Source organism: Misgurnus anguillicaudatus, chromosome 5, assembly GCF_027580225.2.
Source record: "Misgurnus anguillicaudatus chromosome 5, ASM2758022v2, whole genome shotgun sequence".
Taxonomy (NCBI): domain Eukaryota; kingdom Metazoa; phylum Chordata; class Actinopteri; order Cypriniformes; family Cobitidae; genus Misgurnus; species Misgurnus anguillicaudatus.
Window position 1 is genome coordinate 38,521,463 of NC_073341.2, and position 12,135 is coordinate 38,533,597.

The 12,135-nt window shown below is 36.8% G+C and overlaps 2 protein-coding genes across 3 annotated transcripts; both read right to left on the minus strand.

The window, feature by feature from the left end:
• Positions 1–1,619: 1,619 nt before the first annotated feature.
• Positions 1,620–5,456, minus strand: gata1b (GATA binding protein 1b). The gene is made up of 5 exons (XM_055169276.2): positions 4,695–5,456; positions 4,188–4,616; positions 3,889–4,034; positions 2,943–3,068; positions 1,620–1,974 (listed from the first exon to the last, which is right to left on the minus strand). The coding sequence occupies exons 1-5, from the start codon at positions 5,101–5,103 to the stop codon at positions 1,702–1,704; spliced, it is 1,383 nt and encodes a 460-aa protein (XP_055025251.2). The 5' UTR covers positions 5,104–5,456; the 3' UTR covers positions 1,620–1,701.
• A 3,002-nt stretch (positions 5,457–8,458) lies between these two features.
• cdk20 (cyclin dependent kinase 20) lies at positions 8,459–11,012 on the minus strand. 2 transcript variants are annotated; one of them, XM_073868143.1, is made up of 8 exons: positions 10,742–11,010; positions 10,553–10,666; positions 10,257–10,445; positions 9,403–9,524; positions 9,250–9,312; positions 9,011–9,134; positions 8,782–8,937; positions 8,459–8,705 (listed from the first exon to the last, which is right to left on the minus strand). In XM_073868143.1, the coding sequence occupies exons 1-8, from the start codon at positions 10,814–10,816 to the stop codon at positions 8,514–8,516; spliced, it is 1,035 nt and encodes a 344-aa protein (XP_073724244.1). In that variant the 5' UTR covers positions 10,817–11,010; the 3' UTR covers positions 8,459–8,513. The 2 variants fall into 2 exon arrangements, with proteins under 2 accessions (XP_073724244.1, XP_073724243.1); XM_073868142.1 differs by having other exon boundaries at positions 10,553–11,012.
• Positions 11,013–12,135: the final 1,123 nt, after the last annotated feature.

Genomic DNA, 12,135 nt, shown 5'->3' on the forward strand with positions numbered 1-12,135 from the left:
AGTATCCAAAGTGCACCCAAGCGAGACTTCACACTTCTCTTTAAAAAAACGGCTACAGTACGTCTGTCATCGAGATTTTAAGTAAAGTACTCAATGAAACAAAGATGCATAAGTTGTTGTAAATAAAACTACCCATCAAAACACACAAGATTTATAACATGTCTTGCTTCGCAGTAGAAATATCCTTTAAATAACTTCAGCATATGCTGTGACCCTATCTGTGAAATCCATTTTTAAGTCTGATAATCTAAAGATGAGATTTCACATTGATCTCAAGGTTATATTTTCACAGTGTGTTTTACATTGTGTAGGGTGATTTGTAATAAGTGAAAGTTGGATTAACTTAAAAAATAATTGGTAACATCTAAAAAAAAAATTCTACTTACATTTTCTCACTTTAGGTGAAAATTTTTTGTTGAAAAAACTTAAAATTTTAGGGGTTACCAATTGACGTGAAAGTTTTTAAGTGAATTCAAGTTTCACTTTTTACAATAAGTAAAAAAATAAGTTTATTAAAAGTATGTTTCAGCAATCATTAATAGTCACAAAATTAAATATTAAGTTAAAATTATTTGTATAGGCAATTGAATTGTACTTAAAAATTTTAGGCAACAAAAAAATGTTTTAATATCTTATACAGTTAAAAAACATTTATTGCATAGGAAAAGAAAGATTACAAACAAGATTAAAGAATCGCTACAAACACTGAAAAACATACATGTATTTATATGATGGGGCTGTTAAATGCTTTGGGAAAAAAATTTCAATGTGTATGCATTATTTTTTGATAAACGCACACCTGACTTGTCAAATGTCTTAAAATAACCACCAGAGCAATGTCTGTGGTAACCGTGGTATAAGCGGACTAATTGATGACGGGCCGTTAAAATTTTTGAAAATAATGCATACTCGTGTCGTGCCGCATTACCACCTTGGTTGTGCATTATTTTCAAATAATTCAATGGCCCGCTGTCAATTATTCCATATGAAAAGTTCAGATGAAAAAGCCGCTAAACGCCACCTCCATCATAATATAAGATAATGATTGTAAACGAATGCGCTTAACACGTATCATACGTTCATCCAGTGGCGGCCGGTGTCTTCTTTTTTTTCCAAGGGCACACGATGCGAAGTTCGTCACAACATGTATGTAGCCCGTCATGTGTGTTGCTTGTGTTTTCAAAATATGTGTTCTGCACGTCTGGTGGTCCTATGTGCATCACTTGTCTTGTCAAAATAGATGTCTGCTGCAGACGTGTCTAAAGGGTTTATGATAAAAGAGACGCTCACATTTGTCAGATAATCTCATGTGTAAGGGAGTGTCTTGGGTGTATTTTGTGAACGTGAGTGTCTCCTTTATCATAAACGGTTTTGACGCGTGTGCAGCAGGCACTTATTTTGACAAAACACGTGATGCACATGGTTCACATGTCGCAACAAACACATATTTTGAAAAACGAGCAACACACATGACACTCCGAACACATATTTTGAATTTTTCGCCCCGCAGAAGAGTCTGATAAAAAATGCTAACTAACAAAAAATCATTCTAGATGCACTTAGCAGGTTTTGCATCTGAGCTCTTCATATATATATATATATATATATATATATTTATATAGCTGGGCAGCTGAATGTTATGTCCGCATAACAGTTCTGTCAAAGTCTATCATCTTTTCATAAAGTTTTGTGTATAATGTATCACAGCATGTTGGGTAAGATGGCAGTGGATGGATGGCACGGGTAGGGCAGGGTGCCATGACTGTGGTAGGCAGCATTTTGGGTCAGTGAATGTGAGGAGTGACCGTAAACCCCCAACGAACACGAATCGCAATCAGAGACGAGACCTTTAGGAAAATCAGAAAACAGATTCTCCTCCGCAGCGCTCAGTTTCTTGTCTTTCCTGTTCTTGCTGGAAACTTTACGGTTGCGTGTCTGAATGCCTTCTTTCTTCATGGTCAGTGGTCTGTTCACCTGATGAGAAAGAAACGGTCAAACAATGTGTGTGTAGGCTGCATCCCTTCACAACCCCCCAAAAGAAGATTTATGACATAAAACAATCTCAAACAGAAAATTTGAATTCGACAAATCATGTTAAATTAGATTTGATTACATGTTTGATTACACAGAATTTATGGTAGATGTCATAAATCTGGGCCCTTCACTGGCACCATCTCGCACCTTTCTAGTTTGGGAACCACTGGCTTAAAGAAGTACAGAAATTAAGCTAACTAGTTCACAACTCATCGCTCTGAACCTACATGAGTTTTATTTCTACAAGGAGAACATCAAGTGAATAGGGGTCTGTCAAGATCCAAAAACATAAGATCTGACCCATAATACAACAGTCCCCATACACTATGTTCCAAGTCCTCTAATGCCATACACTAAATTTGTGTGTATGCTTTTCTTAGATTCATATGGGAACAAAAGTGTACACTTTTAAAAAATAAAGGTGCTATAGGTTCTTCAGAGCAATACCATAGAAGAACCAGTTTTGGTTCCCCAAAGAACTCTAGGGAAGCTGGAAAATGAGCATACATGTCCCTTTAACATTTCTGTTTCACTTAAGGTTCTTTTAGACTATGAAAATGAAAGAAATAGTACTTTTAGGCTCATTTGACTGAATGGTTCTTTGGGGAACCAAAACTGGTTCTTCTATGGCATTGCTCTGAAGAACCTATAGCACCTTTATTTTTAAAAGTGTACACTTTTGTTCCCATATGAATCTAATAAAAGCATACACACAAATTAACTTTATTGAACCATACAGACAAAAATAGTTCTTCTATTCTACATCGTGAAGCACCTTTATTTTTAAGAATGTAAACAATCTTCATAGTAGGTTCTCCTACACAGGTTTGAGTAAATGATGAATCATTGTTCCTAAATATATATTGAGAATTGTTGCTGAATCATCCATTGCATAAGAAGTTACTTACGTTGTGCAATTTAAAATAAAGTCCACATGCGCTACACACGGGCTCTCCGTTGGCATTGCGTCTCCAGAGTGTGGTGGTGCTGGTCTGACAGTTCACACACTGAGTGCCTGTCCGCTTACTGACAACCTAAAGAAAGAGAGGGATAGACCAACGTTCATCTCATAGACTTTACTAAAGAGCCAACAGCCTCAAACATGATGCATATTAAGACTTAAAGGGACACTTTTTTAAAAATAGGCTCATTTTCCAGCTCTCCTAGAGTTAAACAATTTACCATTTTGGAATCCATTCAGCATAGCTTGGCATAATCCATTGAATCTGATTAGACCATTAGCATAACGCTCAAAAATAACCAAAGAGTTTAGGTATTTTTCCTATTTAAAACTTGACTCTTCTGTAGTTACATTGTGTACTAAGACCGACGGAAAATTAAAAGTTGTAATTTCAGGCCGAAATTTTTTTGGAACCGAAAATAGTCCCCTGCTATTGAAAGTTACCAAGGTGACTATTATAATATCACCATGTTACGGCAGCAATGTCAATGATTATTACGCTGGAATGAGAGTATAGTCCTAGCCATATCGGCCTTGAAAATTGCAACTTTTAATTTTCCATCAGTCTTAGGACACGATGTAAATACAGAAGAGTCAAGTTTTAAATAGAAAAATATCCAAACTCTTTGGTCATTTTTGAGCACGATGCTAATGGTCTAATCAGATTCAATGGATTATGCTAAGCTATGCTAAAAGTGGTAACGCCAGACCCGGAGATCAGCTGAATGGATTGCAAAACGGTAAAAATTAAATGTTTAACTCTAGGGGAGCTGAAAAATGAGCCTATTTTCAAAAAAGTGGAGTGTCCCTTTAAGAGGAGGAAAATACAGAAATGACTACTGGCTGTTGTGTAACTTCTCTTTATCAATGAATTTGGCATCTCTGAGGCATACCAGTCTCTTTTTGGGTCGGATAAGTGGTCGGTTTTGTCCATTCATCTTGTGGTACAGTCCACAGGCATTGCAGAGGTAGTGGCCCGTTCCATCACGTCGCCAAAGAGGGGTGGCCGTAGCTCCACAGTTCACACACTCTCGTGCATCTGTAAAATATATGTTAAGGTACTCATAGGGGTAACTCCTATACTAACAGTAGATATCATTCAGTAGCGTTGTCACATGACCTTATCATATTGTTTGCATTATAAATCTTTACAAGAATGATGGGTAAAGATATCGTTTACACATTTCCTCACCTGTAGGAGAGAATCTCATCTTGCTGCATAATTTCGGAGAGAAGCGGGTGGGTGTGTAGAGGAGTGAACTGTTGTAATCCTGGGCCAATCTCCCATATGGACTGCAGTGACCCATGAACTGTGCGTGTGGACCGCTGTAAGCGTTAAGAGCGTACGTCCCTCCAAACCCCTCCCCGTCTCCATGAGTCCTCGACCTTTCTGTCTTCAGATCCAAGGTCTCCTTGTGGTCCAGGCCAGGAGATGGTGGAGAACGAGCTGGTTTGACAGAGGAAAGCTTGGAGATGTGGAAAGATGAAGAGGCCGTCTTGGAAAAGCCATTGTTGTGCCAGGATGATGATGGTGATGGGAAGAGGTTTGTTAGAGAGGGACTGTTTGAACCTTCCAGCCAGGAGAGGTTACCGAGGAATGGAGAGGAATAAATTGGATATACTGAGAGAAAGAGAGAGATGTTACTTTACAACACTGTAACATGATGCCAAAATTATACAAGATCTGTGCCCTACTGACCTGGGCTGTGTTGAAAAGCCGCAGGGCCACGGTTGTGGATGGGGTTTGTGAACACAGACAGACCGCTGTGATCGCTCTCAGTACTGGGGAACGTTGAGCCATCCTCAGTGTGGATCAGATAACTGGTTTCAGATGGGTAGGTGGAGATCATATCTGATGACATCATCGAGGATGATGCCCACCGAGACTCAGCGGATGTATCCATAACTTTTAGAGATATGTGGGGTTTACAGGTGTTTAGACACATAAAAACAATAATTAAAATAATTATTTTTACTTTTGGAATAAAATTAACTTTTTTAGTTAGAGCAATCAAACTTAAATCGGTTAATATCATTAAAGGACAACTCTTTCTGTAATACACCAAACATGCATTATATTTTAATACTTTCAACAATTGCAATAACATAAAATCAGCAGCAATATGAGAATGATATTTGATATAGCACCTACAGTAATGACAGTCTCACTATCCTATCAACATTTGTTACATTTAAGGATAACTTGCATTGGTTTATTTGTTTTGATTGTTAGATTGTAAGCAGATAATGTAGTTTGTCATACCTGTTGAGTCTGTGAGCAGGACAGATGTCTGAGATCTTATGTGAGAAGGTTTATGTGTTCTGGCATTGAAGTTAGACATGTGCAGAAGATGGGCGGGGCTACAGACAGGTCAGCTTTAGGAAGTGTGATGCTTTGCAAGGGTGTAGATTTGGTTTGGGGGTTAAAGTGTTAACTGTATGCTTTTATTAATCATTGTATAAATATAGTGAACTTTCACTTTAGTGAAAGCAAAATTAAATCTCAAATATTATCATGTTTCGTAGATAATAAATATTTTTCAGTTTCAAAAAGCCATTTGTATATGGATAAAAAAAAAACGTGCACATTATTTTTAGTTAAGGTTAAAATTCAGAATATACATACTGTGCAAAAGTCATAGGCCACCACCACCAGCCTTGTTTTAGAAGTTTTAATGTCCATCCATATTTATTTTTCAATCTATTTTATTAAGATAAAAACAGAAAATATGTACAAAAAAAAAATTCAGGACTAAATGTCTTCTTTAGGCATCGCATCGTCTGTGTTTAATGTGACCTCTCTAGGCACTAAACACATCTTGAGCGTTTTTGAGCAGAATGAAGTAAAAATTATTTCTTTAAAATTAGAAATTTGGATTTTAATTTATTTAGGTTCCAGAGATCCTGCAGTTTCCTGCTATTGCTCAAGTGGAAGGGGAGTTTACTCTAAAAACTTGACACATCAGTTTACATTTTTAAACAGTTTTTAATACATTTCCTGTATTTTCTGGATGTATTCTGTTAATGAAACAATTATGTTTGCAAAACCAACAAATCTAATAGTGACATGGTGGCCTAAAACTTTTGCAGTACTGTATATGAGAAAATGTATATGTGGGTTTGTTAAAAATGTACAGGTGCTGGTTCTTCTTTAAACCGATTTTATTCACCTTTCGGGTTTGTTGCTGTTCACCTAAAGGTCCTTTAAGTATAGTGCATTTTATAATTTATATTATTATACATTATATAATTTTATAATTAATTAAATATAATGCCTGGACCACAAAACCAGTCATGAATAAATAAGCTTTCCGTTGATGTATGGTTTGTTAGGATAGGACATTTGTCCGAGATACTGTTTGAAAATCTGAAATCTGAGGCTGCAAAAAATCAAAGTATTGAGAAAATCAAATTTAAAGTTGTCCAAATGAAGTCCTCAGCCACACATATTACCAATGATAAATATATATTTAATATATTTATGGTAGGAAATTTACAAAATACCTTAATGGAACATGATTTATACTTAATATCCTATTCTAATTTTGACCCATACAATGTATTGTTGGCTATTGCTACAAATATACCCATGCAACTTGTGACTGGTTTTGTGGTCAGGTGTCACAAATAATTAAAATTATTCAATCATTTAAGTTTCTTGTTATTATAAACAGTTAAACCAGCAAAAAAATGTTTCAATATTTGTAAAAGTTAATAGCTTCTCACATTGCAGGACTGTCAACAACCCATATAACATACAGAAACTTTAAGACATAAAATAATTTATATATTTCGCAGATGGATCTTCTGTGAACAATCAAATCTGATTATAAATGGATCCAGCATTACTTAATTTTTAAAAACAAAAATTTAGTGTGAAGACTTAAAGAGAAATGGACCTAAATGTGCTAAAAACTTTAGCACAAAGAAAACTCTGATAAAAGCAAAACCACAAAGGGGAAAGTGCAGCCAATAAAAAATGCAAAGTGCAGCTTAATTCATAACACAAGAGGACAGTTGAGCTGATTGCAGCAATGCAAATAGAGAAAAACACTACAGCAATTCATGGTAAAGATGTATAACCTGAACACATTCACATAAAACACAGCCGGCAAACTCATTTGTTAATCAAAGCTTACAGTTTTCCCTTCTTTTGTTCATTCGGTTTTAAGGGAAATCTGAGAGCTGAATCAAACTGTGTGCTAGCAAGTCTGTTTTAGTCGATGTAAAAGTATTTATATCTGCACCAATAGTGTCACTAAACACAATAATGTGGTTTTTAAACAGATTTTATGCACTTGTCTTCCATTGTGATGACAAACAGATAAGCCCAAAACACATGAACAGACTGTCATATTTGTCTCTGCATTAAAAAGGGATTAATGGGAGTGGTTTGATAAAAACAATATTTTCATGATCTGAAATTATGTTCTTTGGTAAAACAGAACAAAAATATGTATGTATGAGCCTATTTTGGTACCATCTTGTTTAACTGCCTACAACCTGAACAGTTAACTTAAGCAAGCTGCTATAACCCGATAAGGTTAATGCTTGTTCAGCACAAAAGAAAAAAAGTTTTACTCTAATGAAGTGAAATGAGTAAAGCTTTGGATAGTCACAAAAGTCCTTATATGTACCATTTAGTACCAATATTTACCTTTGAGGTACTAATATGCACTCTTTAGGCAAATAAGTGTAATTTTGTATTATTAATTTTTTTCCAGGTCCAATACCCTCAAATTCAAGGACTAAATGTGGGGACACATTTCAAGTGAGAGCAAGGTTACATCGTGTTACATTGTTACAGTTCCCTTTTGAGGGAACTCGCGCTGCGTCACAGTGGTGACACTTTGGGGACGCCTCCAGGGGTAAGTGCATCTGAATGTGTATATCAAATTCAACCAATGGTGAGGCTTAACGACAAAGACAGGGTGACACGGGATCGCTATCTGAAATATTGCCATAGACGGCATTACAGGGACGCAGGAAGTATGACTAGGGCGATGCAGCGTCTCGTTCCCTTCTCAGTGAACAACAGTTACTTACGTAACCCGAGACGTTTTCATCTGTCAAACACAACTATGCAAAAAGCATTTTGGTATGAATCAACATTTGCATACAGAAGATATAAGCATTTAAAGTGAACAGCTTAGCACGTGTGCTTAAAAAGTCTAGAATTTTTATGATATTATCCTACACTACACAGAGAATAATATGGAATTTTTTCCAGAAAACTATAAAATAGATTCAAGCACTTTCAATGACCTGTATCTATGTATGTTTATTTTTAAAAACTTCCCCGGGCCTTGAATTATTTCCCCCAGATTCACAAACTTTCAAGGATTTCAAGGACCCGTGGGAACCCTGAAGGTCAAATAACCAATTTCTCTAAACAGTACCACATTTATGTACAGAGAAATATTAACAAAAAAATAATTAACACATTATTTAAAACATACAATATTTGGGCTATTACAGTTTAATGCATACAAAGCTATAAAACATCATTTCAGCTTTCTTACAAACACCCCCACACATGGCGTTTAATCGCTCCAGGGTCCACCAAGCTCTCATGTAAGGGTCGATCCACAGTGAATTCATATGGGGGTTGCATGCGTTGTCTGGAGTGTTTTCCTCCACGCTGAGGGATGGGGAGCTCCGAGTGATGAGCCGGGAGTGGGTCTGTGAAGAAATACGGATGGAGCAAAGCCTAAAGAAAGAAATATTATCAGTATCACTAGAGTCAATCCAACAGATTTTCCGTACTGCATGTTAAACGCGTGCACCTGTCTGGCGCTGATCCGCTGTTTGGATGGGTAGACGAGGAACTTCTTTAGCAGGTCCAAAGCCTGAGGCGAAGTATCGGGCACAACCTCCTCCAAAGGAATGGGTGGGTTTTCTTTAAACGTGATCTTATTGTAGTCCGGCAGTTCTGTTATTTCCTAAATGTAAAAGGTTTACAAGAGATTACAATGAGCAACAGAAACATTTGTGAAATGTGTGAAGAAAACTTACTGGCCAAACTTTCGGGTTTGGAGTTCCCAGTACTCGTAACACACAGCATAGTTGCTCGATGTCATTCTCTCCAGGGAAAAGAGGAGAATTATTCAACAGCTCCCCAAAAATGCAGCCCACCGCCCTAAAACAACCAGCAGTGACAGAAGAACAACAGCGTGTTAAGTGTGCACTACTGACACCTAGTGCATACTTGAGGCAAGTAGACAGCTCAATAGAACTTCTTATGGAGATTATACCAGAGATCAACACCTTCATCATACTTTCGTGCGCCATACAGAAGTTCTGGTGCTCTGTACCATCTAAAACATGAAATAGCAAAGATTTTATATTTATATCATCTTATTTTTCAGAGAACGACTTTAAGTTTTTTTGCAAAAGTAAATGATCACCTAGTTGCCACTTGGTGACTATACAGACGATCTCCTTCATTGGAAAAAAGCCTCGCCAGGCCGAAATCGGCGATCTTGAGGTGACCCGTCGAGCTGATAAGAAGGTTTGCAGGCTTTAGATCCTACAAAAACACATGACACAGATTTAAGCGAATCACATGACTGCTGGGAATGTCCAGTGGCATAAAAACTAGTCTTCTAGCAATTAGTTATGGATGATTAGTCCTATTTAGTATCAAATTAGGCCAATCTGTCTTTTAAAGGGGTCATATTATAAGATTTTTTTTAAAGATGTAAAATGAGTCTTTGGTGTCCCTGAAGTGCGCATGTGGGGTTTTAGCTTGAAAGACCCCACAGATAATTTATTATCGCATGTTAAAATTGCCACTTTGTAGGTGCCAGCAAAAATGTGCCGTTTTTGTGTGTCCTTTAAAATGCAAATGAGTTGATAAAATGCAAACACTGATTGCAATGATGGTGGTTTGTTGAAACTCAATTATGCTGTCAATTATTTTTCTCTCTGCACTAAATGGCAGTGCCGTGATTGGATAGTGCAGATTAAGGAATGGTATTATTGTAAATCAATTTGCTATCTACATCACAAAACAGGCGAAATCTGAATGAGCTTTTCAAATGCTTGCAGACAATGGTTTACCAAAACAAAAGTTACCAGGTTGATTTTTTACACATTTTCTAGGTTGATACAAGCACTGGGGTGCGGACCCAATTATAGCACTTAAACATGGAAAAAGTCTAATTTTCATGATATCACCCCTTTAATGTCGTCTTGAAGAGCAAATCGGATGACTAACCTGTAAGACTAGTCTCTAAGCAGTTTAAATGCAAGGTCTTACCCTGTGCATGATGGAGTTCTCATGGCAGAACGCCACTCCTTTGAGCAACATCATCATGTAACCTTTGACCTGAGATGCAGTGAGAGGACGCTGAGAGTTTCGGATGACTTCTGACAGATCTGACAACATGTACTCGAACACCAGAACAAAGCCAGTGCCGTGGGGGAAGACATCCTTTAGTTTCACCACCTGCACAGATCATATGATGGAAAGACAAAGGTATGTCCCTCCCATATCTACTGGGTTATTATTCCAGCTGTATTAAACAAAAAACGAGCATCACGCGACAGTCCCACATATTGGTTGTCTTCGATCTCTTGCAGCGCTTTAATTTCTCGTAGTGCCTGGTTAGGAATCCCATCTTCAAGCCTCCGCAAGGCCACTTTTTTCAAAGCCACTGTCTCTCCTGTCTGAGAAAAGAAACAGCTTACATCTAAAGCTAACAACATGAGCATGATAGGCCCGATGTAGTGACATGATCTTACTTCGATGTGTCTGGCTTTAAAAACAATCCCATGAGCTCCTTCCCCAATCCTGCCGAGGATGCTGTACTGATCCATACTGCTAAACAACTAGCCTGCTAGCGAGAGAAAACTGAAAAGTATTAATTTGAAACATTAGCAAGCTTTAAATGTATTTACAATACAAAATTGCGGATTAAGAAGTGGAAAAAAGCGAATCTGAGGGCTGTTTTGAAGATATAGCTGCGCTACGCTTGTCCGCATAGCGGTTGTCATGACGACAGCGATCGTTTTTCTACGGCATACGAGCGGGGACAAAAATCTTAACTGGAAGACTTTGGCCGTTTCTTCGGTGCAGGCTGCCAAGATCATCAAGCCAAATATTGTTTATTTAAGTTAACTGAGCATTACATTCGCAAGTCATAAGCATATTACAACAATTTACGATTAACTAAGTATAATAACAAACTTTATAATTGTTAATATTCTGAAATAAAACCGTCTTGATGACGTATGCAGCCTACAATTGCGACCACCGGAGGCTGCAGCCTTCGGATGGAAAATCGTAAACATCGTAAGTATTATAACATAATAGTATTATAAAAGTGTATGTATAAGTGTTATATAAAATTATGACAATATAGCATGTCCCATGTTGTATGTTCACGTAAGTTAACCCTGCTGAAAAAAACAATAAAACCAAATTCTAATGGTTTTATTGGGAATTTTATTGGTTCTAATGTAATATGGCCCAAAACACACTACAGTGTAGTGATTTTAATGGTAAAAGCTAATGGTTCCTATTGGTATTTTAATGGAAACCATTAGAATTTTCTGTACTGGTTTTATTGGTTTTTTTTCAGCAGGGTTTGTGAAATCACAATTAAAGGTTTTTATTTGCTAATGATGGTAGCATAAAGTTTTCTATAGACCCAAACGTAGACCAATTCACATTTAGAGGATAAACGCATTCAAAACGTACAATTTCTCCCGCTAATACAGATCAATGATTTATATGACGTCATTCTGCACTTCAGCTTCATCAGATTCCAGGCTGTGCTTCTTTACTTGGAAACATTTATTGTGACAAAACAAAAAAAGTAAAATAAGTTTAGTATTAAGAACATTTAAGAAGTGTGCTTCAAAATAAAACAGATGTTGTTTTGGAAAGATTTAAAGTCATGTACCTGTGAATTTGGGGACAGAGTAGTTATTTTACATCTTTTATCACGATATCTACTCAAGATTTACTTTAAAGATTTAAAAATCTGTATTAATAGAAAACCGATGGGTAGGACAGAAATGTGTGAATTGGATGTGCTTTTTAATTTTCAGATTACACTCTAAAAAATATTGGGTTGTTTTTAACCCAGGGCTGGGTTATTGTTAATCAACCATGTTGAAACAACCCATTATTT

Coding starts and splice junctions, on each gene's coding strand:
- cdk20 (XM_073868142.1), bottom strand. CDS start 10,816: ATGGATCAGTACAGCATCCTCGGCAGGATTGGGGAAGGAGCTCATGGG. Junction 9,313..9,402: donor AGTCACCAAGTGGCAACTAG/GTGATCATTTAC, acceptor TTCATGTTTTAG/ATGGTACAGAGCACCAGAAC. Junction 8,706..8,781: donor AGCGGATCAGCGCCAGACAG/GTGCACGCGTTT, acceptor TTCTTTCTTTAG/GCTTTGCTCCATCCGTATTT.
- gata1b (XM_055169276.2), bottom strand. CDS start 5,103: ATGTTATTGCAATTGTTGAAAGTATTAAAATATAATGCATGTTTGGTG. Junction 4,617..4,694: donor GGCTTTTCAACACAGCCCAG/GTCAGTAGGGCA, acceptor TCTTTCTCTCAG/TATATCCAATTTATTCCTCT. Junction 3,069..3,888: donor TCCGACCCAAAAAGAGACTG/GTATGCCTCAGA, acceptor CTCTTTCTTTAG/GTTGTCAGTAAGCGGACAGG.